The 27,667-nt window shown below is 33.4% G+C and overlaps 1 protein-coding gene across 3 annotated transcripts in view; it reads left to right on the top strand.

Annotated features, from left to right (window-relative positions):
• Positions 1 to 27,667, top strand: part of Csmd3 (CUB and Sushi multiple domains 3) — a 1,130,934-nt gene that overhangs the window by 527,099 nt on the left and 576,168 nt on the right. For all 3 annotated transcript variants that reach the window (XM_028765583.1, XM_028765601.1, XM_028765593.1), the window contains one exon: positions 4,876 to 4,997. In XM_028765583.1, coding sequence (XP_028621416.1) covers positions 4,876 to 4,997 — 122 coding nt within the window. The remainder of the gene's footprint in view (positions 1 to 4,875; positions 4,998 to 27,667) is intronic.

Below are 27,667 nucleotides of genomic sequence, written 5' to 3'. Positions count from 1 at the left end.
GAAAGAAAGAAAGAAAGAAAGAAAGAAAGAAAGAAAGAAAGAAAGAAGAAAAGAAGCGCTTGTTGACAGGAGAACTGTATAGCTATCCCTTGAGAGGCTCTGCCAGACTCTGACCAACCCAGATGTGGATCCTTGTAGCCAACCACCAGACTGAGCACAGGGACCCCAACAGAGGAGTTAGGGAAGGACTGGAGGAGCTGAAGGCCTTTGCAACCCCATAGAAAGAAAAATATTAACAAACTAGACCATCCAGAGCTCCCTAGGACTAAACTCCCAACTAAAGAATACACATGGAGGGACCCATGGCTCCAGCTATATATATATAGCAGAGGGTGGCCTTATCTGACATCAATTCAAGGGAGGCCCTTGGACCTGTGGAGGCTCCATGCCCAGCATAGGGTGATGATAGGGAGGTGAGGCAGGAGTTTGTGGGTGGATGAGGAAACAATCTCGTAAAATTAGGGGAGAGAGGGGATGAGATAAATAAAATAACCAATAAAAAAGAAATAACGATTCCCATAAATCAATGTTTCTCATAATAAAATGACTTCACTGAACCCACATCCTGAAATCATGTCTAAGGTTATTTTTTTCCTTTTTTAAATATAATTTTCTTTATAAAGATGTTATACACCACTTTGACATATCATGCTTATTGTTATGCACAAAATATTCCAAATGGAATTTCCATATTTGGGGGAATGACACACTGTTGTGTCACCAAGGATTCATTCTACATATCATCACAAACTAAACAAACAAAAGATAGCAAAACTATCTTAATATTTTAGGAAAAGAGCTTGAAAGTACTCTAAAACTTGTTTCCACAGTGGGGTAAACTACACAATTTCCCCACAATTCAAGAAAACATGCATATTCAATTGTAATAAAATATTAACATTTTCATCACCACATACATTGGAAATAAATGCAATTTTCATTTTATTCAAAAGTGCTGGTTAAAATCCAGATAGTTTATTTACTTTGTCTCCCTGCACCATTGCATAGGTTATCTTCCTTTTGTGAACTTTGATTTTGTTGACAGGTAGTGTTTTGTAATTGGACTCCCCAGGCTGCAGTTAATCTCCCAGATCTATCCCCTGAAGGCATTCTTTGCATTTTCTTTGGAACATTTTCATGGTTGTATAATTAACCTGTTCCTGGGTGTTTTGTGTTTTCTCTTTTTCAGTAACTTGGTGAGGTGTGGAAAGGAAAGCCCTGGTCAGACAAATGAATCACAAAGTTAAATATTAAAGAGCATTCTAACATCTTAATACACAATAGTGACCGAATAGATATCTAAATATACAAATAAACACACATGTACCTGTAAATTTAAAAGAATTAGATATTAGATAACATGTCCTAAGTAATAAAGCGGAAAGTAGCATATATAAACAGGACTTTTAGGATAACGTTAAACTATTAACAATTAAGTCAGGAAAAATAAATTTATTTACTATTTTTACCTTTAAGAATTATGAGTATTTGTCAACTTCAGTAGAAATTATATTTATTAGGCTTTAATCAAATTTAACTCATCCTAGGCAGTCTGCTTCTTGCTGATTTTAATTGTGTTTCTTTTGTACAACCCTTCTTGGTTTCCATTTTTCTGATTTGGTTTCCTTTCATCATTATTCATAATTTATGCACTTTCTTTCATGGTAGACATGCATTAGACTCTTATTCTTATGCAGATATCACTAAGAAGTATGTCTTGATTTTTCCTAATTTTTGTTCCACTCATGACAGTTTATCAGGATTTTGTGAAGACAGAGACTAAAATGTCCAATTAAGTATTGTAGAGTTGAAACTGTTCTTGATGATTCAAGACACTGGTTTAAATAGTCTTAATCATTCATCTTCAGAAGGAGATGTGTGCGTGTGTGTGTGTGTGTGTGTGTGTGTGTATTTCTTGAACAAATAGTGTCTTTCTTTGTAAAGTATATTGTATAGTGTATTTATTAATTTTCACTAAAAATAATTTACAGGCACATGGAAACAAATTTATGTATTTATGGGGTAGCATGTCATATATGCACATTGGTGTATGTCATGTAAAATTTAAATCAGATCAAACAATTTTGTCTAAAATATTTCACAGGGATGAAGCCTTTAATAGTCCTTCATTTTACATTTTTTAAATATAATAGTAAGTTTTTATCAGTGTTCACCCTGTTGTGCAGTAGTACTTCACAGTGTCTTAAGATATCTTATTATAAATTAAAAATTTTTAGTAAACACAGTCCTGAGACATACCTTTAGCACAGCAGCCAAAAGGTCTTGCTACACACAAAAGATTAACGACTTCCACAGAAGACCAGACCATTCAACAGAATACAATGTATTACACTGAGAATAGATATTGTTAGATATCTTAGCATTAAATAGGCAAAAAAGTATACCACGAAATGTAATATTCTCAAAATATTAAACATGTACATTCCTCTCAATCTTTTCTCCTGTAATTGATTGCCTTGTCTGAAACCCTCTCAGACAACGTTGAATATTATCACTTATTGTGAGAGTCCACATATTTACTCTTTTAATGGCATTTTATCAAATTTTATCAAACAAAATAACATTTACTCATAGCTAACCTTTTAACAGAGTTGATTAATAATTTTATTTATTTATTTATTTATTTACTTACTTACTTACTTATTTTACCATCGCTGACATTGTTAGAAGCTACCTTCCCTTTCTTTTGTAGCATTTAAGTAAAGAACTTTGACCTAGGACATGGAATGCATGTTTTCACTGTCACCTTTCTATTATAATCACATTAGCTTTTTTCCTTTAGGTTATTAAAGTCTACATCAGAGAAAATATTTGTGTTTGTATCAAATAATGTATTTTTTTAACATTTTTATTTTACGATGTGCTTCAAAGCTGTGCCAAAGGTTTTGCGGATTTGTTCCTTTAGCAAGTGGCCCATACTAAGGAATGTACAGCACAGGCAAATAACAGAGATGATAAATAAGCTTCCTTTAGAAGATTATAATTTTATATGCATTTCAGAAAATTAATCATTTTAGACATTTGCTATGTAGAAAATATTCCTCACAACAGTATTTGGTTTGCTTAGTTTAACAGTTCTCAGCATCTTTGGAGCCACTGAATCTATCAGGTCACTAACAACTGAACATGTTTATAGTTGTGCTGTTCAGGTGATATTCTTTGTATAAGGACTACTATCTCTTAACTGACATGGAGAAATTCTGAATTTCTTCTATCGACAGTAATGATACATCAGCAAGGATTTGCACAAGTGTTTATAATTTCTAGAAGTCAACATGAGAAGAAATATTTTAGAACTGAGAGTACCAAGACTAATTATAAATTTAGATATGGTACATGCCAGAAAGAACAAGAGCCAATACAACCACAAGAAAACAATGTGAATTTGAGAAATAACAGGGCAAGTATTTGGAAAAGAAGTCTATAGGAATCATTTGAATTCTGTGCTAGGTAGTTTCTAACTCATCCTGTAAGAAAGAGCCACATAGGTTTACATGCAATTAAGTAAGGTAATGGAGAATACATTTTAGAAAGACTAGTGTAAAGCATTCAGAGAACACTTCAGAGAAGAGAGAAACTGCTGTCTAGAGAATAGATAATGACTATCTAATATTTTCAGAAAAATTGACGTAATTGTCCTGCCCCTGAAGATGAGGCAAACTAGGAAACCTGATGCATCATCCAAGTACCATTTCATTCCAGATCTGTGGCAATGTTTAGGGCCAAAAGTGAAGTATAGGGTAAGTTAGAGAATGTTTAAATGAAAGTAATCCTAATTAAATGTTTGTAGAATTCCTAGTATATTAAAGGAAATTTTACGTAGGAATCCACAAAAAAGACAGAGATGCTTTATTTTTATGTTGCCAATTCCAACATGAACATCTATGTTATAGAAATAAGTTAGTGTAAATATTCCTAGGCTCTTTTCTAGAAGAATCACTGGGGCTTTATCATGCAAACATCCAGGATTATCATAACTTGATCTTCAAAATGACAACGATGATAACTCTGTTAAAGCATAAGTATATCTGGAGGTACGTGCTCAGTTGCAGCTTACTTTAAAATGTGGTTGATTGCTTTTGACGGGCTAGAAAAGAATAACATGCTGGGACTTTAATGAAATAAGGCAAAGAAATCCAATTTGCAGTTATTAGCACCTAGGAAATTTGTGGTACATAGGAGAATAAAGAGAGTCCGTGGCTTCACTAGCACTTTTATTAAGAAGAAACGGGTAAAAAATTAAGGAAATATTACCACTTTCTGTGTCAATTTATTAAAATTACTTTTGTCTTTGTGGCCTTCTTCACAAAAAGGAAATGAGTCAATTTAATATTGGCATCTCTCAACTTATTAGGAGTCCTTGGATACGTATTAAATAGCAAAGAATTTCTTTTAAATTGCTCAATAAATCCAAGGTTTCACTTCTTTCTCTTTGTGGATTTGTATTAAAATAATAAGAGGTAAACATGCCCCTGTCTAACAGTGGGATTTAGACAAAGAAGACATTCATCATACCTTACAATTATAATCACAATCCTTTGTAGGATTTGAATTATCAGGGTTGGGATTGTTGCCATGTAAAACATTGTAATTCCTGTAATACAGCATATCTCAATATATTTTATATTTTTATTTATATCTTGTTTTTTGCTCATGTTCAAACTATTGTGTTTTCAAATTTTGGAATGTAACAAACACTCTGATTTCAGTATATATCATTAATGTATAATTATATTCATTTCAATGCAGTCATATATGTACAATTTTGAACTTGACACCCATTGAAAGATATTTGCTTGCTGTGATATTACACAGGGTGTATACTCATACTTGAAATTTCAATTTCTCTTCCAGTGAAGACATGTGGCTCTAATCTTCAAGGACCAAGCGGCACCTTTACATCTCCCAACTTTCCATTCCAGTATGACAGCAATGCACAATGTGTATGGGTGATCACTGCAGTGAATACCAATAAGGTAAGGGTAACTTCCCTTAAAAACCATAGTCATAAAGACAATGATGAAGTTATGGTAAGGAAAGGACAGAAACCTGTAAGTGCAGCACCAATTCACAATGAAGACTTACCTGTTTTATTTTTATATTTATAAGAAATATAAATGAAAAATTTGAAAACTAGTGCCTACTCCCAGTTATTAACAGGTAAATGAATGAATCCCGAAATTATCATTGAATGATTTTTGATATATGTGTTTGGAGTTTGCAAGCTGAGGTTTCTTTACCTAAAACAGCTGTTGATTATGGCTCTTTACCTGATATGTTTTTGTACTTGGCATGCCTTTCAAATATATCATGTTTTCATGCATAGATATCTTTCATTTGTACCTTGCTGTCACTTTCAATAATTTCAGTAATTTATTAGACATCAATGGTTTAATGTGCTCGGAAGCAATAGCTGATCCATATTTTGGATGTCTCCAAAGACTGAATTTTCTTCTGTTTGACCAGAACATGGGTAATGTAGTTAGTACCACTCACTGATCTACAAACAAAAGTACAGCATCAAATATGGAAAAGAGGAACTAAATTTAGATCCTTTCTCTTGCTTTCACTACACTGATTGGCTTTGAAAAGTCTATTTATTTGTTAATTCTAAGTCCTAAACGTTCAAAGTTCTTCTCAATTTCTTAGATACTTATATGTTCTGTGCTTAGAGTAGAAATATCTTAGTGATCAAGGCTATAAAATGTGTTAGATCACTTATCTCTGAGTGATACATCATTTACAGAACACTTTAGGTTGTTTAAACTCTGAAATCCAATTTTTTCCTCAGAAATGTGATGAGTAAAAGCATGCATTTTGAGTTTTATTGTGAATAATGAATAAAATAGCACATGTTGAGTCATCTGTTCTTTTAGTAGATCTTTGTAATATATTTATAATAGTTAAAGAAACTAAACACTGTCTAAGAGAATGTCTCTAAAATCCAACACGTTCTTGAACTATAACCCTAAGAGCCACAGATTTTGTATAAAAATATCCTTGCTGGTCAACTTTGTTTACGTCATTAGAGAATCATGATGGAAGAATTAAAAAATTGAAAGAACTAAATTACAAAAGCATTTTATTAAATGTGAGAAAAATTAAAACCAAAGACACAAATAGTAAATCAGACCCTCAGCTACATAAGGAAAATTGTTCCATCAATTCAAATTAAGTCAGTAATTTAATTCCAAATAATAAATTAAAATTTTAATGAACAAATTTTTCCAAATTATTTGTAATTTAGAAAACAAAAATTGAAGATATACTTCTGATGACAATCTAATACTTGACTCAACACTTTATAAAGGCGATGGATAAACTTTGCAGAACTTTAGAAACTTTTTGTCCCATTTGAGTAGTAATTATGTTTCCTCTACTTATGAGCATACCTGAGTAATGATTGTAAGATTAGATAGTGAAGGTCAGCATTGCCTTTGCTTAATAATGAATTATGTGTTTATGCATGTGTGAATATATGTATATGTATGTATATATATATGCATTCATTCATGTATGTATGAATGTATGTACTCATAACTGATGTTGTAGAAAGCTATAAGTATGTATTCCTGAAATAAACATCAGCTAATTATATTGTTAAGTATGAAAAACATCATTGTAACTTTAATTGAGAAAAAACTGCTTTGAGTAATGACGATCATGTGAAATACTATTAAGATGAGGTCCTATTTATAAATCAAGAACACAAAAGTCTTGGAAATTTTAAATTACTGTCATAAGTGAATTTCCTATAATTTCAAAGATTGTCAGTTTTCTCTGTATTTATATAACATAATCTTCTAAACTTTTCATATTTCTGAACAAATATAAGCACTAACTTTGATTAATAAAATTATCTTCAATTTGACATATACCATATAATTTTAAGCACTAAATCAAATTGATTATTATATTTTACATATTCATCCAATAGATATATATATATGTATATATATATATATCATATTATAATATACTACATTTTATATACATATATATATATGAAAGAGATAGACCATGATAGATGCAGAAATAAAGAGATTCAGAGAGAGTTATAGTATATATGCATACCCCTCACTGCAAAACTATTCTTCTATATTAATTTTTTTCCTTCTTATATATGTGCTATACATAATGCATGTTCAACTTCACAGGTCATAGTACATAGACTAAAAAACAATTTTGGAAAGAGTTATTTTCATAGAGTGACTCCTACAACCCTTTAAGAACCACAGTTATTAATATACACTGTTAGCACACTCTCCATGGTTTGGAATAAATCCCAAGTAAATGTGTTCTTTAAAATCTGCTATTTGTATAACTGCATTTGATAGTTTCAGTTCATATGTTTTTATATTTTATCATATAAAAATCAATCACATCATATACATCTGAAGTACATAGATGGCTGGTATATATAAAATCTACATCATGAAACATATCAAAATTGCTGCAAAAATTTATGTCTTGAGTGCTGCTGTTACTAACTATAAGTGTGATCATTGAATCATGTATAAAACAGTTGGTTCTTTTGTCTTGCATTCAAAATCAACACATTTTGTAAGTTTGTGGTACTGATTAGCTAGGAGAATGGAAAACAGCTAATACTAAGCAGTATAGCTTTCAATGCTGCCTCATTTCACTGGTATCTTGTTAAGATGCATATTTCTTTTCAGTTCCTTGTTAAAACAGCTTCACCTAAAATACAAAATTCTACATTTAATTATGTGATATGTGTCTATGCCTTATGATAATAGATCAAGCAATTGAATTAGTAGCCACTAGTGATAACTTTATGACAATTAAAATCTCACAAATAGAATATAGGAGCTGGAGAAATGGTTCAGCAGTTACAAGCCAATGCTTTTTACCAAAGACCAGAGTTTAGGTCTACTACCTACTCTGGTTTTCTCACAATTATTTGTAACTAGAACTCCAGGGAAATTCAATCTGCCCTCTGGCCTTGTGGGAACAGCAACTGGGTAAAAATCCGAAATAAGTAAACATAATTAATTAAAACCTAGTAATGACATAATCAGGAAAACAACCTAATATCTGAGCATCACAGTCTTGGTATGTGGTTTTATATTTTCCTGGTTTATTTCACAGGATAAAGCAGGGAATATTTCTCTTAGTTTTGCGATTTGATTACTGAGTGTGTTTAAGGTTTACTTTATACTAGCAAGTTAAAGTATCAAAACTGGTACTTCACTGGTCATGCAATTGATTTATAGTTGTGCTATTGTGGTATTGTATTAGTTGTGATTTGGGTTATTGTGTTGTGTATGATAAACTCACTTAACGTTGTGTGAAATCAATTCAAGTTTCCCCTTTACAAGTTTGTCATATTAGAGATCCCTTTTAAAAAGTGTTTGTTTGTTTTTTGCTTTTTTTTCTCTCCAAGTTTCATAAAGAAGGCAAATATAACTTTTGTGGTACAAATTAAAGTCACATTACTTTCATACAAATAAATTGGAAAATCAGCATAGAAAATTCCAGATTTTTAAATACTGGTTGAGAGTTGTATAGAACAAAGGAGAGAAAGAATGTTCACATGGAAATGTTTGGAGCAGACATAGTTTCTTTTATCTCAGGAGCAAACTCGGAGAAATATGCTATCTCCCTGATTATCAACCATTTATCCTTTATTTATTTGTTTTCTGTATGTCGGTGTTCAAACTCATGACATGTAGAGTAGTATATAAATTAATTTCAACCAGAATATAAAGTCTAGCCTCTTTAAATAAAAATAATTCTTTACTTTTCTGATTTACAAGTTTTTAATTTGTGATGTCAGTAGAATGAGTTAATTATGTAAGACTTTGAAGAAATTGTATTTAAAGTATTTATAAATTGAAACAAGGCAGAAAATGCATTTATTTTACTTTATTTTATTTTACAATCCAAGTTGAGAATATGAAAGTTAATGACAGTAGATATTGATGAGAATGTTTATCCTATGACAAGAACTTTAGCTAATTTAAGTTTAAACAGACAGGAACTCATAGAAAGAATAGTTGAATTCTCAGTACTATAGATAACTAAATTTTTAGTTTCTTGTTTTTAGTCTCCTCACATTCAAATGTCTCTAAATTGGATCCGATAATCTTTTCTGTTTTAATTAGTGACACAATTTCACAGGGAAATATTATAAGTCTAGAGGACACAGTGGATAGTATATATTTTCGTTCCATTTATACTGGTTCACAAATAAATGCTGGCAATATTTGTATTTGATTAAATGATACTTAATCTATAATATTCTGTTCCTTAGGTCTACCATAGAAAAAATTATTGAATTTTTCATGCAGTTCTGATAAAATGTTATTATAGGTTTTACATTATCCTGACACATACAATGGTTTGATGTTTGGGTGATATATGTTATCATGGAAACATACCCAAATCTGAAATTTAGTGAAATGAGAATAAATTAATATTGTAGAGAAAAATCTGTCTAGGCATACCATTCCATTATTTTTTATATTAAAAGAATGCAATAAATATCTATTTTAGATGAGGAAACATAACTAAATCACATTCCTGTTAACAAAAATGAAGCAGATTGGTTTTCTATAGAACAACAATATATTATCATTCAGTTCCCTTCACTACAAAGGCATCAAAGATTTGAATGTACCCTTGACTTTCTCATAACCCTGTTCATAGGGAAGTATGTGTCACATGCCCATCATTGAAATTGAGGTTCTGATGCTTCATTTCACCCTCAATACTTATAAAACCACTGATTCTTTCTGTCGAAATTTAGAGAATTTAGGACTGTTCAAATATCAGTGCCAGATCTATGACACAGATCTATTGAACAAGGTCAATTTTCTACCCACTACAGATGTCATAATTTTGATTCCAAAGCATAGCCAAGAGACAATTGCATGTAAGTATTTTATTCAAGCACTCTAAGTGGAAATATAAAGGTAGTAGAAAAAGCAGGAAATCTTAACAACAAGCAAAATTACAACTATAAGCAAAATATAAGCAGTGAAGCCTTGCCATGAAGTATAACGTACACCCAAGATTCTGTTACAAGTCAGAGGAGAAAGGTAAAATTTTGTACTTCTGCATTCCACAATCATCAGTTAGGCTTTATCCAATTATGTCCCTATATGTTGTCTAAGTGTATCATGAGGAGCAACATTAGTCCCTAGAAAGCTTATGGTTGAAGTCATTTAGAAGCAAATGCATTTGAGATATGAAAAGGTGCAAAGGACAATGTCAATAGGACAAAACGGCAACCAACAGATTGAGGAAAGATCTTTACGAATCATACATCCTATAGAGGGCTAATATCCAATATATACAAAGAATTCAAGAAATGAGACTCCAGACAATCAAATAACGCTATTTAAAAATGGCATACAGAGCTAAACAAAGAATTCTCAACAGAGGAACCTCGAATGGTCAAGAAGCACCTAAAGAAATGTTCAACATCCTTAGCCATCAGTTGGAAATGTAAATAAAAACAACCCTGATTCCCCTTCACGCAAGTTAGAATGGCTAAGATCAAAAACTCAGTTAACAGCAGATGCTGGCGAGGATGTAGATGAATAGGAACACTCCTCCATTTTTTGTGGGATTGCAAGCTAGTACAACCACTCTGGAAATCAGTCTGGCGAGTCCTCAGAAAATTAGGCATAGTATTACCTGAGAACCCACCTATACCAATTCTGGGCGTATACCCAAAAAAATGTTCCAATATATAATAACAAGGACAGATGTTCCACTATGTTCATAGCAGCCTTATTTATAATAGCCAGAAGCTGGAACAACCCCCGATGTCCTTCAACAGAAGAATGGACACAAAAATTGTGGTACATTTACACAATGGAGTACTACTCAGCTATTAAAAACGATGAATTCATGACATTCTTAGGCAAACGGATGGAACTCGAAAATATCCTGAGTGAGGTAACCAATCAGAAAAGGACACACATAGTATGCACTCACTCATAAGTAGATACTAGCCCCAAAGCTCGTAATACACAAGATACAACTCAGAGAAAACATGAAGCTCAAGAATAAGGAAGACCAAAGTGTGGGTGCTTTGGTCCTTCTTAGAAGGAGTAACAAAATACCCACGGGAGTAAATATGAAGACAAAGTAAAGTGCAGAGACTGAAGGAGGGACTGTCTGGAGACTGCCCCACCTGGGGATCCAACCCACGTGCAGTCACCAAAAGCAGATGCTGTTGTTGATGCAAGGAAGTGTATACTGACAGAACCTGGTACAGCTAACTCCAGAGAGGCTCTTCCAGAGCCTGACAAATAAAGAAGTGGATGGCACATCTAACCATTGAACTGATCACAAATTCCCCAATGAAGGAGTTAGAGAGAAGACTGAAGTAGCTGAAGAGGCTTCTGGCCCTATGGATAGAGCAACGGTATCAACCAACCAGAGCTTTCAGGGTCTCAACATCCAATCTGGGAACACATATAGAGGGACCCATGGCTCCAGCTGTATATGTAGTGGAGAATGGCCTTGCCAGTATTGGTGGGAGAGGAGGTCCTTGGTCCCATGAAGGCTGGATGCCTCAGTGTGGGAGAATTCAATGGCAGGAATGTAGAAATAAGTGGATGGGTTGGGGCAACCCCTCATAGAAGCGGGAGGACAGGGGATGGAATAGGAGTTTTCTAGGGAGGGTGAGAAATGGGGAAAAGGAATAACATCTGAAATGTAAGTAAATAAAATATCCAGTAAAAAATTAAATAAAGAAAGAGAGATGAAGAAGTATTAAAATAGAGAGCAAGGGACATACAAGGAACTCTGGATCAATCATTGGTAGTATCTGCTGCCATGACAGTGTTTGCTACAATAGTACATAGATCAAATGGTCACACGAGGAAGGAATTCAATATTTCATTAAAAGGAAAGATACCAGGATATAATACTTAAAGAGTAATTATGATGTGTAGATTTATATATATATATATATATATATATATATATATATATATATATATGGATATAGATACAGAAACAGATACAGGTACAGATATAGATATATATGCACACATACACATATATGTGTATATATTTATATATATGGATAGAAATCTGAAAGCAAATAAATATGCCTAAGAATGCAAACTTGACTAAAAAGTGTGTCTAGAATACTTTATACCACTTAGAGGAATAAATACTGACAGTTTATTTTCTATTTCCTTACTGATTCATATCAAAACAACAATCCCTTAACTAGTCTATAGTCAATCCAAACCAATGGTACCTATATTTCGTATTAAGTGCTTCCTTTAGTAATATTTACATTGTGAGGTACAATGAATGGCTATTTAAATGCAAACAAATGTCAATGAACAATAATAGTAATAAATGAAAATATTACAGTTGGTTGTTAGAAATATCATCTCTGGAAAAAGATTAAAGATATTCTTCACCTCTGGGAGAAAAATGTAACCTATCATTCTACAATAGCAATCTCAATATTGTACTAGTGTCAAGTCTTGCTGGCAGGTTGATATCATGACTATGAAATCTGGGACTGGGTAAAACCATTGATATATTTTTTTTTCCCCTTCGGTAACCTGCTTAGAACACATTTAAGCATATGAAAGCCAGCAGAGTGAAAGTTTCCTGGTCAGTTTGAGATTGATTCCTTTATATTCTACAGTCAAAGTATCTTTAGTAAAGAGGTCTTACCATGTAGTTATGGCATGTAAACCGAAAAAGATAGCAACAGATAGGCTGAATGATCTTCAGGTTTCATCCTTTAATGAAGAACTAAGTTGCTACTTGATAGCTCCTAGGGCAGAACAAACCATTTTTTTTATATTATTCATTCTCATAGGCTTTCCATGCTACAGTGGATGGCTTCACACCTGTGAACATATGGCATCCATAATTGGGCTCAGTGGGTTATTAAAAGGACAAAAACAATAACAAAAGACATGAAATTATGAAGGGATCTAATGTGAGAGACATGAGAGGAAATGCTTGAGGGGAATAGGGGAAGATATGACAATATTTAATTAGGAAAATAAATACAATTAGCTAGAATATAGGAAAACAAAAAGATAATCTGTGGTAAGTTTAAAATTATATTACATATAAAACATGTTTCATAATGTAATATAATATATACTTGAATAAAGTTATCTAATGAAAGACAAGCATATTGTAGAGTGATTAATTAAGTATTACAGGACACTTTCATTTTGAAACATTCTCTTTCCTGGGCCTCTTTATTCCATCCTGAAATTCTCTTTACCTCCTTAGGATTGTCAGTGCTTACCTTAAAAAGTCACTATTTTTTCAGTATTAGCACCTCATTTTCCATTCCCCTTTATTTCCACATATCCAAGTCTAAATCCAGTAGATTCATTTCACACAATCAACATCCCTAAAACATGCTAATGTTTTCTTTCATTCACACTTTTTGTTCTCCTTTAGAATATCAACTAATTGTGCATCTAGGGAGCCAATGGCTGAGGCAAAGAGATAATAATTTTAATATTACATGGCTTTATGAAAGAAATTATATCAATTGCTATGTTAACAATTTAGCCTACAATGCCTTATACACTTATTTTCTCATGAGAATAAACTCATAGTCCAAAGCAGGTCAGTAGTCCAGCTGAGGTCTTCACATGAAAAAAATAACAACAGGCCCAGGAAGTTCTTTTTTTTTTAAAGAAAAAAGACTTATTTATTTATTATATGCATATGAATATGCCACCAGACACACCAGAAGAAGGCATCAGACCCCATTACAGATGGAAGAACAGTCAATGCTCTTAATCACTGAGCCATCTCTCCAGGCTGGTCCAGGAAGTTCTAAAGCAAGCATATTTGTGGGGAAATGGTTTCAATTGACCATCTCTGCCCATCAAGAATAAATAATACTTGTTTAGGTCAAAAATAAAATTTGACACAGACAGATCTTAGACTAAAACTCCTAATCTCCTTTCAAATGGTTTCATTTATGAAAGGACAGAATTAAATATCTCTTAATCATCTACATATCAAAACATTCCACTCACTCTCTCTCTAGTTCTATCACTAACAACTGTGAGTCCTGTTTTTCTTTTGGAAAATGGATATTTTTCTACAATATTCTGATTATTTTTTCTGATTATTATTTCTACAATATATTCTGATTATTTTTTCCTTCTAACATCTTGGAGATCCTTCCTATGTCCCCTCAAATCCAAGTGAACTCTCTTTCAGTCTCACCTTAGAAAACAAACTGGTATCTAAATTTTTTAATAAAATAAGATAAAACTAAAACCAACCAAATATGAAATAACAAACATAAACAGAAGAAAAAGAGCCACGAAAGAAAAAAGCACAAGAAACACACATGACTTCCTACACATGCGAATCCTATAAAAACACAAATCTTGAAGCCCTAACAAATATACATAAGGTTATAAACTAAAAAAATAAAAAAATAAAAAGCTTGAAGTGTTATAAGACAAAGAACTTCCAAAGATGCCATCTAGTCTTTGTTGGCCATCTACTGATGGGCATGGAACCTCCCTGAAGAATGATTTAAATCCACATGAGGCACAGGTAGAGAAAAATAATTCTTCATTTCCTAACCGTTATCAGTTGAATCTAGTTTCTTGGTTAGGGTTGTGGATTGTGTTCACATCTCTTCTCAGCACTAGGACCTTATTGTTCTGCAGAACCCTCTAGACCCTGTGCATGTTGCCACAGTCTCTGTTAGTGTAAGCCTTCTAAAAGGAAAGGCAGCTATGAAAAACATTAATACTCTATGTAACTCCTGCACTTTATCTGTGATCTACTTAGATTTGCATACAAATAGTTCTGGTACATTTAAACAAATGCAAGTTCCTAAGAAGAAAAAGCTAACTTTCACTAATTCAAGTAAAAGGACTAGAAACACTCATGGGCGTCCCTCTGATGTATAAGAGTGCAGCAAAGATCTTGTCACGGTAAAATTGAATCCTAGTACTTTATCCAAGCAGAAGATTCTGTATGTAAGCAGCACTTTTAGTAGACATCTTGGGTAAGAAGAGAGAAGGCAGCAAAATAGCAAACACAGGCAATATCCAAAATGTCATTGCAATCTTTCTTGTTTACCCATGTATCTACTTATCGTGTATTGTACAATATTGTGCTTATTTACCCACACTTCTCTGTTACTTTTTGATTTCATGGATACACTGTGTCTTATTTGATTTTGTATCCTACACATAACAAAGAAATGTAAAACTATTTGATGGCTGATTGAACTAAAATAATATTTGGAAAACATATGTTTAAGAGCTACAAACTTAACCATATATTTGACACATTTATGAATTAAAGAGTAAGTCCCATTTATCATCTCAAATAATAATAATAAATTAATCAGATTTTATTCTCAGTAATGATAAAAAGAGGAGACCATTTTGAGTAAAAATATGTAAAATGGCATACACAAAAATTTTAACACGTGTTCATTATTAAACATATTGTATGGAGGTATGTAAGGAAGTATTGAAATGATTATATGTCTACCAAAAATGTTTAAAAGTAGTTCAATACAAACAATTGGTAAAAATAATTCTCAAAGATTTAGGGTGATAATTGTATTATTTCCTTTTTACATGGAGATTTTATATAAATTCACCTTAGATAGGGCATTGATAACATTTGAAATCAAAACAAAACAAAATCTAACCAACCCTACCTGAAGGGATCTTTGAGTTCATTAGAGTAACTTATAGAAACATAGGTGAGGGTTTATATACAAAAGCATGAGTGGTTTGAAGGAAATTATCAACCAGAAAGTGATTTCATCAAGTGTGTATGGATACACTCATGAAACGTCTATGTCTGATAATCCTTGTCTAACCTACTGACAGCTCCACGAGAGAGTTTCCATTCTCAGTACCTGTTTAAACTTGGTTAGAGGCATTATGAAGCTAAAAAGTTTCTGAGTTTCTGGAGCTTTGTAGGCTTCATTTACTTAATGTGTTTTATGGGTTTCTACATTCCATTTGGGAGGAAATGTATAAATTTAGAGGAAATAGTGACACAATACAGGTAGTTAATTTACGAACATAAACACTGTTTCCCAAGATGGTACAGAAGCTAAGGGTTTGCCTATGAGGCAGATCACTTAGTTAATGTACTTTCTAACTGAAAGGCTAACCCCTTACATTGAATTAATTAATGACTTAAGAATGTTGTTGTTTATAATATTTGAACAACTCTTAGTGTCAGTTTTCAAACGGCATCTGTTTGCTTGTATGTCCCTGTTTGAGTGTGTGTGTGTGTGTGTGTGTGTGTGTGTGTATCTTGCTCTATTCTGTGCTGCTTTCCAAGAGTATTTGAATATGGTTAAACAATAAAGAATAAAAATAATTCTCATAATTGTTGAGGTCCTCTAGTCCCAGATCTACACATCTCGCTTTCTTAAGGGCTGCTACTCTATTTCTAATGTAGCATAAATTTATACCATGTCCACAGAGTAGGACCATCATGTTTTCTCTTGACCAGATGTAAAATGGAAGGGAGCTTAATGCTACTTAATTTATTTCAAGAGACTCACTGCTATTCACAAAGGTAGAACCTTAATGATCTGCTTACATCTTAATGGCCTCGCCTCTTAATTATGTAAGCATCAATGCATCAATTTTAAAGAGAAAATATTTAACAGATATTGTTTAACATTAGCTCTGTCTCTAGCACTGTCTATCAATATCATAAAGAGGTATCTAACATTTACCTGATGATAATTTTTATAAATGAAATCACAGATAATTTTGAAACATAGTTCATAGATGAAAAATATTTAGAATACATTTCATTGATTTCAATTTTTCTATTAAATTTGTTTTTCATACAGTGTATACTGATATGGCTTTCCTTCCCTCTAGTCCTCTTAGTTTCTCCCCATCTCCTCTCCTCCTGTATCCATCTCATTCTTGTCTCTTGCTAGAAAACAACAGACTTCTGAGGGATAATAGTAAAATAAAATAAGAGAAAACTACAAACATATCAGAAAAGAAGAAAAGAAGCAAACAGAAGAAACTTATCTCTTTCTTCTCTCTCTCTCTCTCTCTCTCTCTCTCTCTCTCTCTCTCTCTCTCTCACACACACACACACACACACACACACACACACACACACACACACACTACTTGGTTCATTCCATAAAAAAGTTCAATGTTATATATTTCAATTGAATTTGTTAGATTTAGATCAGTTTAACATCTTAAAAGTGAAGTAATGTGAGAATTTATCCACAGCATGAGACGTTAACCATCTCTATAGCACTTGGCAATTTCAGATTTAACTTAATCTTGAAGACAGAATTTCATATTAGGCTTGCCTTGGGAATAATGCTGTTATATACTATTTTTTCTGGTTCTATTTTTGATATAGTTTTCTTGGGTTGTAAAATATATCCATAAAATATTCTTAATGGCATACTAATAAACATATCTCATAGCTATTTAATGGATCATCCACTACAGATAGACTTCTGCTTCATAGTCAGGTAAAAATAATAGCACACTTATCCTGCACTCTGGGAAGGGTGATGTGGGAAAATCCATGTAATGAATTCAGCCTGAAGCAAAGAGCACATAAGACAACTAAGTTAAATACAATGATTACTAATTCTGCAGCTACTAGACCACTACTGTGATCACTAGCACCATTACCCTGTAACAACAGTACAGTGAGCTTCATTATCTTCAACAATAGGAGAGCTTAGCTTCTTGCTGCACAGAAACTCACTCAGTTCAGAACTTTCCATACTCTTGGGAGGATGCTCTGGTGATGATTCATCGACATCACCAGCAGGTAGGCTTCCACCTATAGAGTCTGAGAATAAACAGGGGAAAATTTTTGACTTGTACTTCCTGAAGCCAAAACATTACAGTATGGAAAGGAAATGTTATTTTAAAGGCACCCTTTGAGTCAATGACCACTTACTTAACATCCTGAGAAAATGTTTTCTGGTCAACCCAGAATCCTTTCTCCTACTCCCACTTTTGTTATTTGGGCTAGCAATATGGAAAGTAACTTGGGAGATATGATTACTCCACACAGCCAGATCAAACAGGATAAACATCTCCAACATGCACACCAATATTTTGTCTTTTCTTTGCATTGACTATTATCTTTGAATTCCAGCCTCTTTTGACCTAACAACCTTGCCACCCATATTTTGTGATACAAGATTGGAATGGAATAACATCTGCAGAAACACTACTGTTCACTCTTCCTATTTCAGTTATGACTGCTTTCATATAAGCCTGTTAGATGCTCAGTTTGTGATGATCCCTCTTGCTCAACAGCTAGCATGAATGATTCCATGTATCTTTCATTTTATTAATCATGGTTTAATAAATCCAACTTTATATGTCAAAAGTCCAACAATCTCAGTCTACAACATGTTTTAAAAAAGACAACTTCTTATCCTCAGGGTTTGGAGCTAGGCTTTAAATAAAACACAAAAGAACACAGAAATATATAATAACACTTTGAAGAAAATACTCTAAGTGGAATACAAGTTCCACTTAGAAGTTAAAGCTTCTTTATTTAAAAATAGATGCATACAGATAAATAAATAGATATTTAGATAGGTAGGTGAAAGAGGTTAGATAAATAGATATACCTTTAAATGCAAGTAGATGGAAATAGAGCCCACTCAGATTAAATCCATTATTAGTAACTAATAATAATAGTCACTAGTCAATAGTCAGTATATAACTATTATTAGATAAATAGATATACCTTTAAGTGCAAGTAGATGGAAATAGAGCCCACTCAGAACAAATCCATTATTAGTAATGGATAATGCTGGAAAAAAATACAATTCAATGTAATAACTACACACTCTTTTGTTCAAAATCATTTAAAAATAAATTACATTAATTATATAAAAATATGCATAATATCCTCTGATAATCAGAATAATTTCTTCAGGAAATATTTGAAATTTTAAGTTGATCATTGATGTATATTGTGACATTTACATTTTATCCTGCAGGAGTTAGCCATGCATGACTTATGAAAAAGATCCAACATTTTGTACCTTTGTGATATAGATTTTCATTTTATACAGCATTGTCCCTTCAGTGAAGCATTCAGAGTGTCTTATTCAGTCTGGCATTGTTTCATGCTCCAATCCCCTACAGAGGAAAACCAGTGCATAGATAGAAAGGGCATTGTAAAGTATAAGGAAGCTAAAAGCTTGTATCATCCCTTCAGTATTTTTTTCTGTCCCTAGATTTTTCTTCTCTTCTGTCAGAAAAATATGAGCCCTTATAAGAATTGAAGCTATTAACCTGATGCAAAAGCAAAATGGATGAATCTTAGAGAATTCCCTGAGCTAGCACTTCTTATTATTAATGATCTAGGCAAGCTCTTTGGGATATATCTTATGTAACAAAATATCTAAGAATAGCATTACGGTATATAAGTTTTGAGTGTGTAAGAGATTATTCCTTCTAAAGTGAGGATACTTCCAAATAAATAAATAATAGATTTGCATTTTTATGCTTTAAGTCTTTTACATTTGATATTAAGAATTTCACAAAAGTTATATTTTTTGGTATTTTTTATAATATAGATGGCTTAGTATAACTATTAAAAATTTCGATGCAGTTTTTGAAATATACTGTTATGTTATATTATTTTGACATTTATAAGTAATATAATTTGACAAAATAATATTTTGACACAAAAATTATATATTGGAATTCCACATTTACAAATACCCAAAAGAAAACATGGCTAAAATCATCATTATCTGAAGTACAAATATCTTGAGACTGTCTACTCTTCCATTCCTATATTGCTAGCACAGCATGAGACTTCAACATCTCTTACTCTGTCCTGTTTTTACTTAAATCCAGACTAAATTTGTTGGTGAAGGGACTAAATAAAGAACAAGTACATACTGCTCACATCTCTAAAATCTTATCATTTTCTGCTCATCACACAAGAGGTTCAAAGTTCTTAAGGGATCAATTTTATGCTTGCACCTCAGGCCTTTTTTCTCATATTTCTTGTCTCACACTTTATATATCACAAACTGAAGAAGGAGTTTTTCTGCTATGCTATGTTTCAAGCTCAACCCTGTTAGTATGCTGTCTAGTTCTATGTCAGTTTCATCCACAGTAGTGTCATTTGCGAAGAGATTCTCAATTAAAAAATTTATCGCACAAGACTATCTGTGGGTAAGCCTCCGAGCCATTGCTTGATTATTGATAGAATGTAATGGGCGGGTAGGTGGTCCTGGATAGCATAAGAAAACAGGCTGACCTACTTATGGGGAAACAAGCTAGCAAGTGTCACTCCTCCATATCATCTGTATCAATTCCTGCAATGACATCTTTGGATGGTGGACTACAAGCTGTAGGATGGAATAAACCCCAGCTAAGACACCCACTTCATATTTCCACTTTCCTTTCCTCTGACTTGGATTTTCCTCCTGGAAACATTTTCTCTACTCTTCCAATGGAGTGAACAGTTCTCATGCATCTCCAGAAGAGCTAACTATCACATCCATGTTACAAAGCATCATATACTGGACATTGCATCCAGAATGTCTAAGTTGATTTTTCTCCATTAGACATTGATGACAAAGACTGACTGGAAAGTATATAAAGGAACTAGATTAAATGCCAAGTTAATTTAGGTACCTCAATTACAATTTGTATACTTTTATTAAGTATGTATTTAAGATTAGTTCACCTAGTAATCAAACAAGTTATTACTATTGCAGTGATATATTGTTCTTCTGAGACATATATAATGGAAAAAAAGTACTAAGGAAAATGAAACACTTTTAGCAGTTGATAGTATCAAGAATGAGCTCTTCCCATGAATCTTACTGGCGGGGTCTAAAAGAGACTCTATCCTCAAGATATACTGTAAAGATATGAGCATCTACTTGATGGTGATTAAGTTACCTTGCCATATAATAGCTGCCACTTACTAAATGCCCACGGCTTACCCCCTACCTTATATGTTATTTCACAATGTTGAATATCATGATTCAGAAGGTATCCTGGATAAAGACTATTTTATGTGTGTCAGAGAGCTGTCTAACTTTGTATGACATTCTGTTGTAGAGATGGAACTTAACCTCAGGCATTTCCTGTGCCCTTCACTAGGTTATCCTGTCTCTCTAATGAGGATAGTTGATATTAGTGTTAAAGCATCATTAATTTGTTGAGTTAAACACTATCAAAGGCTAATTTGAATGTTGTACTAATTACATAAGTACAAAATGTCCCCTAGAAAGGTCAGCTGCTGTAGAAATATTGAGAAATTTTATCTGCTTTCAGGCTAAGTAGAAATCCGGACTTTGCATGGAAGATAAATAGCTCATGTTAATTTAGCCACTCTATTTTTTTTTACAAAAGTATTGAGCATATACTTAGTAATTATTGTATTTCAGAAATTCTCCGGCAAAGTAGGAGGCATATGCCTGACATGAGGAATAAATTATAAACATTTTAAAGATATATCGTGTGTGTGTGTGTGTGTGTGTATTTGAGTGTATAGTTGCTCAAAGTGCACATTGGATTATATGAAATTGTAGATGTGGGCATTTTTGAGCCTTCCAGAATGGGTGCCTAAGTCTTAATTCTGCTCTTCTGATAGTATTTATTCTTAAACGTAGATCCATGTCTCCAGACCCTAATATAGTTTTAGAACTATGAGGTATTGGAAAGGCACAATGTTCTAAAATTTGTAGCACTTGTCTACGAAAAAGAAAAATAGCATGATGTTTTTAGCCAGTATGTTTTGACATTAGGCAAACTACATGTTTTTTTTAACTAATTTTTCTCTAATACCTGAATAAACAGATAAATTATCAAGAAAAGACATTTTCTTAAACAAGGAGTTTTTTATTGTTATTTGAATAGTTCTATTTAATTACGGGAAATGTTTTCATTAATAAGGAATTGCAGTAAGATAGAGTATTCTCCAGGGCTATAAAGACCCTAAACCTGTTCACAAAATACCTCTTTCATCACACTATACATTTTATCATATAGGGTCTGTGTTCACATTACATATTCTAATAGATATTGTCAATAGAATCAGATAAAATCAGTTCAACACAGATTTTTTTAAATTTAATTTGAACATGCAGACATTGTTTTACTACCCCTTATTTACCATATTATTTATCCCCTCGGAATGACTAAAATCAAGTTACTTACATGGCTCTAATAATCTAAATGCTCACAAATCGAACGAGACGGACACTGATTACGCCACAACTATTATATGGCATTTGGTTTTATCTAAACAATTCCTGAAGCAGGATGATGTACAGAGTGACCTAGTGTAACTAGTTAATTTTCTGTAAAAAGAAGAGAGAGAGAAAAGATTGAAAATGAAGGATGGATATAGCATCTGGCACAATCATTCCTTTTGTCATAACATGCCGTATAAACCAGCTATAATTTTAGGATTAATAATCTCATCAAAATTTTGGTTGAAAATAATGCTTGTTCAGACCTGTTTGTGATTTTTCTACATTTACGTTAGAGAAATGTCTATGTGACATAAACTTTCTACATAAATCAATAAAGAAAATTCCACAGTCTAAGACTTGTGCTATCTATGAAACCAAGTCTGTAGACTCTAAGACACTTTCTGGATTTATTTATTTTTTTTTAACTATTTCTAAAGTGTGTTCCTCACAACATTTGATATAATTCAAGAAGAATAGCTACTACCAGTACAATTTCAAATTTAGGGCTTGGTGAGATTGGTCAGTATGTAAAGTGCTTGCAGCACGAACATGAGAACTTGAATTATATTGTGAGCACCCAACATAAAAGTCATGAAAAATGATGGATACATATAATCGTAGTAGTGGGGAGGTGAAAGTAGGAATATCTTCAAGGGCAGTGCACTAGGAAATCTATCCAAAATACTAAGTACCAGATCGTGGTAGGGAGAGTCCTCAAAAATAAGATAAAAAGCCATAGAGACACCTGATGAGGTTAACCTCTGGCCTCCACATTCATACACATACACAGACAGACATTTGCACATTCACACCCTAATACACTACACCACACCACACCATACCACACACACACACACACACACACACACACACACACACACACACACACATGCCTACATGCACATACACAGAAAGGCAATCTGTATTCAAACCAGAGAACTAGAGAACTAAATAGTCATTGGCCACAGAAAGCTATGATCTCTTGTTGAATAATGTTAACGGAGATTGGCTTCTGTAGAAGTAGGATGATTATCTTCTTTTTAAGGATAATTATCTTGATAAACTTGGAAGGTAGCAGATATTAATAGGAACACTACACAAATTCATAAGATAAAATCATCACAAATTCTTTTTTAAGAACTCAAAAAATCCCATTAGCATCAGAAAATGAACCATTCAGAACCGTCATCATATGCTAGAATTCAACAATGGTTGATTTAGCTTTGAAAATCAAAGAAGTTCTAAACTGTTTAAGTAATTTAAATTAATTGGTTGTATCAGGGTTCTTTTTTTCAATTTTGTGAAGTGAACAGGTCTCCTTTCTATTGAGTGATTATGAAATTTCATAAATAATAGGGTATTCTTTTCAAACTACTATATATGATAATATTCCAGTGTTAGTACTAAATATTTCAATATACTAGCAAATAAACAAACATGAATCCATTCTTATCGTGTTGTTGGGCATTGAGTATTTGTATATTAACCTTTATTTTTTTTATATTATACAGAGATAAATTGGAAGAAAATTGCTTTGTAGTCATATTTACATTGCAGTTGAGTCCATAGGAAGGAATTTCCATGCTAATGTCATAGAACATGTTTAAGACTTTAAATGTTCAAACTTCAAGTGATAACTCATTATCTGAAATGTATGAATTAATTTCAAATTAATTTTTTGCTTAGTTTTATTTGAGATTAGGTTCACTTTGTTGCATACGTGTTGCAAGAATCACAGGTAAAATGAAGGAAAAGCCTTCCACTAAATATGTGTCCAAGTTCTTCAGGATATGACCATGACCTGTTGTAATAGATATCACTAATGTGGTATAGACCACTCAGTCACTCATTTACTAGGTACCTAATTTTTTTATATAGATTATTAGTGTTTTTAAGCCATGTGAAACAAAACATTTTCTAATTTTGATTGCAATCCAGTCTTCAATCTATTATTGTTAAATTGACTAGAGTAAACTTGGATCCTTTGGATAGGAAGATTGCTGAAGTATTCTAAGAGATACTTTCACTGAAATAACAAACTCATTGCTTCATATGTGTGATTGGCTCATTAGAAAGCCAAGGGAATACATAATACTATGAAATAATACCATAAATGAAAACAAATAGACAAGTATACCATGTTGATGTAAACATGTATACCGTACATACTTGAAAAGAGCAGTAAGCTGAAGTTAAATGGTCACTTACATGGGAAATAAATGTTTTTTGGTTCTTCATTGTAATAACTTTCTGGAATTAGTAATTATAATTTTAGGCCTTATCTCCTAGACCAATTGATAATATGAACGTCATCTTAGAACTCTTCAAAAGGCATGGATTGATTCCAGTTGGATATCAGAATGTGAGGACAGATCAAGGAAAAATTAATGTTTTTATTTTCAGTTCAGATCCATAGGATTCACAATCTTTATGTTCAACTAAATGATTGTTAATAGTTATATAAGTATACAAGCAAACAAATCTTTATAAAAGTGCTCTTTGAAATAGATTCATATGCTTAAATGTACTCAATAGTGGGTGCTTAGCTCAACAATGTTAGTTAATAGGTCCCTCTTCAAATTGAAAGACATTTATAAAGTGGAATGCTATTCCACTGTATACATCTATGTGTTGCTATAGTTTCCTTTCTCTTTCATTGATCAATATAAAATTGTTAGGTTATTTACATGTTTTGACAATTGAACATGAGAATAAAGATATATTTATAAGTTTGTAATTTAAATCTGCTGCACTTATGAGAATTGGATTGTAGGATCACATAGTAGTTCTAGCTTTAATAATTAAATTTTAAAAATACCTTTATTTTTTTAAAATTGTACCACCATATTTCTACCAACAACATAAAACGGCTACCCTCTTGCATATTTTCAAATATTTATATTTCTTATCTTTGGATATTTTAAACAATATATGTATTTATTTTAGTGTTGTGTGTATGCATGTGTGTGACTATGTGTGTGTGCATGCATGTGACTGTGTGTGTGTGTGTTTGCATGTGTGTGACTGTGTGTGTGTGTCTGTGTGTGTAATGTCTCTGTAACACGTCTCATATAAAGAAGATCCTGAAAGAGTAGATTCTCTATTTCCACTACTTGTCTCAGGTATAGAACTAAACTCATCAGAGTTGGTGACCAGGAGTGCTCTTTCTGAGCCCTTCCCCCAAAACTTCTTCTTTCATTTTGATATCTAGCATGTGGGAGGTATTATCTCTGTAATTGTGGACCTCATTTTTATGTATCTGTTGATTGGACTGTGGAAGAGTTTAGTACTAAGTACTTCATAAAACTTAGTTTATTGAAAGTTGAACATAATGGACTCTTCTAGTGCAAACTTGATGCATAAGAATTCTGTCTCATGGTATTTCACAATGGAACAAAAGACTTTAGAAGAAACTTGTATATGAGCCTGTAGTTCTGTGTTTCTGCCTCACCACTGGAGTCTCAAGATGCTGCTACAGGAGGCAAAACACAGAGGCACTAGCATACACTCCTTTCTCCCCTTTGCCATGCTGAGGCCCTGTGAAGCTGACAAGTTGTTCAGGAGAGTTGAAAGAAAGGTAGCATAAGATAATGATCCCAGCCCATGTTTCTCCTGGTAAGAAAAGGTGAGGGCTGGGATGGAAAGTTTAGTTCTCTATCTCTTGAGCACCAAACAGACTCTGCTGGGAACCTTTACAGAGTTGGGAATAGGATGACTTGAGATGTGGGGGGAATGAAGGGTTCCCCCATGGTGGTCTTTGAGGAAGAAGACAGATCTTGCATGTCCAAAGTGTTTATTCATCATGGGAAAAGAATCATAGGTCGTACTCAAGGAGGACTAAAGATTAAACGGGAAGGAATAGCTTTTACAGAAAGGAATATCTGGAAAGGTTTTGGCTACACTGCTTTGAGCTCCTGGCAAGTCGCAGGTGTGCACCCACTCAGGAGCTATCTCGGATCTGCGGATGAAAGATACACATACATTAGCTCATTTTTATCTTGCCTTACTGGCTCTGCAGCTGGGTTCTTCTAAACCTTCTGAGGCTAATGTTCCCTTACCTTTACCTAACTCAATAGCTCTAAATCCCCCTTCAGCTTAGTTCCTCGGTTACCTTTATTCTTAGCCCAACATCTCTAAATCTGTCCTCTGCTCAGTTGCCTGGATACCTTCTATGAAGCCCATTGGTCTTGTTGTCTAAGATACTTTCAGGCTGTCCTTCCATGGGCCGCTTTCTCTTTCATTCTACATTTGGGAAGATCTCCTCTGCACCTCTGAGTCTGTTCTATCTCCTCCAAGTATCTCGATTCTCCTCCTCTTCCTCTCTCCTAGTTTGTGGAACTTGAAAATCCCTCGGCTTTTTTTCTGTCCAGGTATTGGCTACTGGCATCTTTATTGATTGATCAAGAAGCAATTGGGGACAATGACTTTCAATGTCAGTAATTGCAGATTCTCAATTAAATCAAAGCTTATATTAGGTGAAAACAGACATTAAAAGGAGAGTAGAAGCACAGGGGAACTAATACCCTACATATGATGCTGTCCAGTTAGGAGATCCAACAGGGAGGGATCCCTGAAGAGCTATAAAGAATCAGAGCTTCTTTTCACCTTAATGGAGGCATGAAGGCCTCTTGTAGCAGACATGAGAATAAAGACAATGACAGACCTCAAATAAAAATCCTCTGGCAGATGTTGGAACCAGTTTTTATCAACTCTTCTCTTGAAGAACACATCACTTGCCAAGACAAGGCTGTTCCTGAGAAGGTCTATTAAAGTTGTTCCCAGGGCATCACTGTCCTTTTTGTCTGTGTCTGCTAGTCTTATGTCAACTTGACATAAGCTAGAGTTACATGAAAGGAAGGAACCTGAATAAAGAAAATGCTTCTATGAAAATCCAACTGTAAAGCATTTAGTTAGCCCATTATGAGTAGTACCAACCCAGGGCTGGTGGTCTTGGATTCTACCAGAATCGGGCTGAGCAATTCATGTGAACAAGCCAGTAAGAAGCAGTCCTTCATGGCTTCTGCATCAATTCCTGCTTCCAGGTTCCTACTCTGTTTGAGTGTCTCTCCTGGCTTCCTTCAGTGATAAAATGTAGGCATATAGGCACAATAAACCCTTTCCTCCCCAACTAGCATTTCAGTTATGGTGTTTATAGCAGTAATAGAAACCCTAAGACAATTCACTACCAGGACTGACAGAGTCATACAGACAAGATGAGGCTTGGTACCATAAAGAGAGGCTAGTAGAAGCTACTAGAGAAAGTTGAACATAGTTGTAGCGGGAGTCCAGTGTTTTGGAGATGCCTGTGCAGTGAGTTGATAACCAAGATTATTATCAGCAATGAAGTGGAGCAATCAGTAGCTTAGAAGAAAGGGCACATTTGTGTGTGTGTGTGTGTGTGTGTGTGTGTGTGTGTGTGTGTGTGTG

The sequence above is a fragment of the Grammomys surdaster genome, unplaced genomic scaffold (assembly GCF_004785775.1).
Source record: "Grammomys surdaster isolate TR1022 unplaced genomic scaffold, NIH_TR_1.0 63, whole genome shotgun sequence".
In the NCBI taxonomy this organism is placed as follows: domain Eukaryota; kingdom Metazoa; phylum Chordata; class Mammalia; order Rodentia; family Muridae; genus Grammomys; species Grammomys surdaster.
The sequence above is the reverse complement of the archived record's forward strand: the minus strand, read 5'-3'. Positions and strand labels throughout refer to the sequence as shown.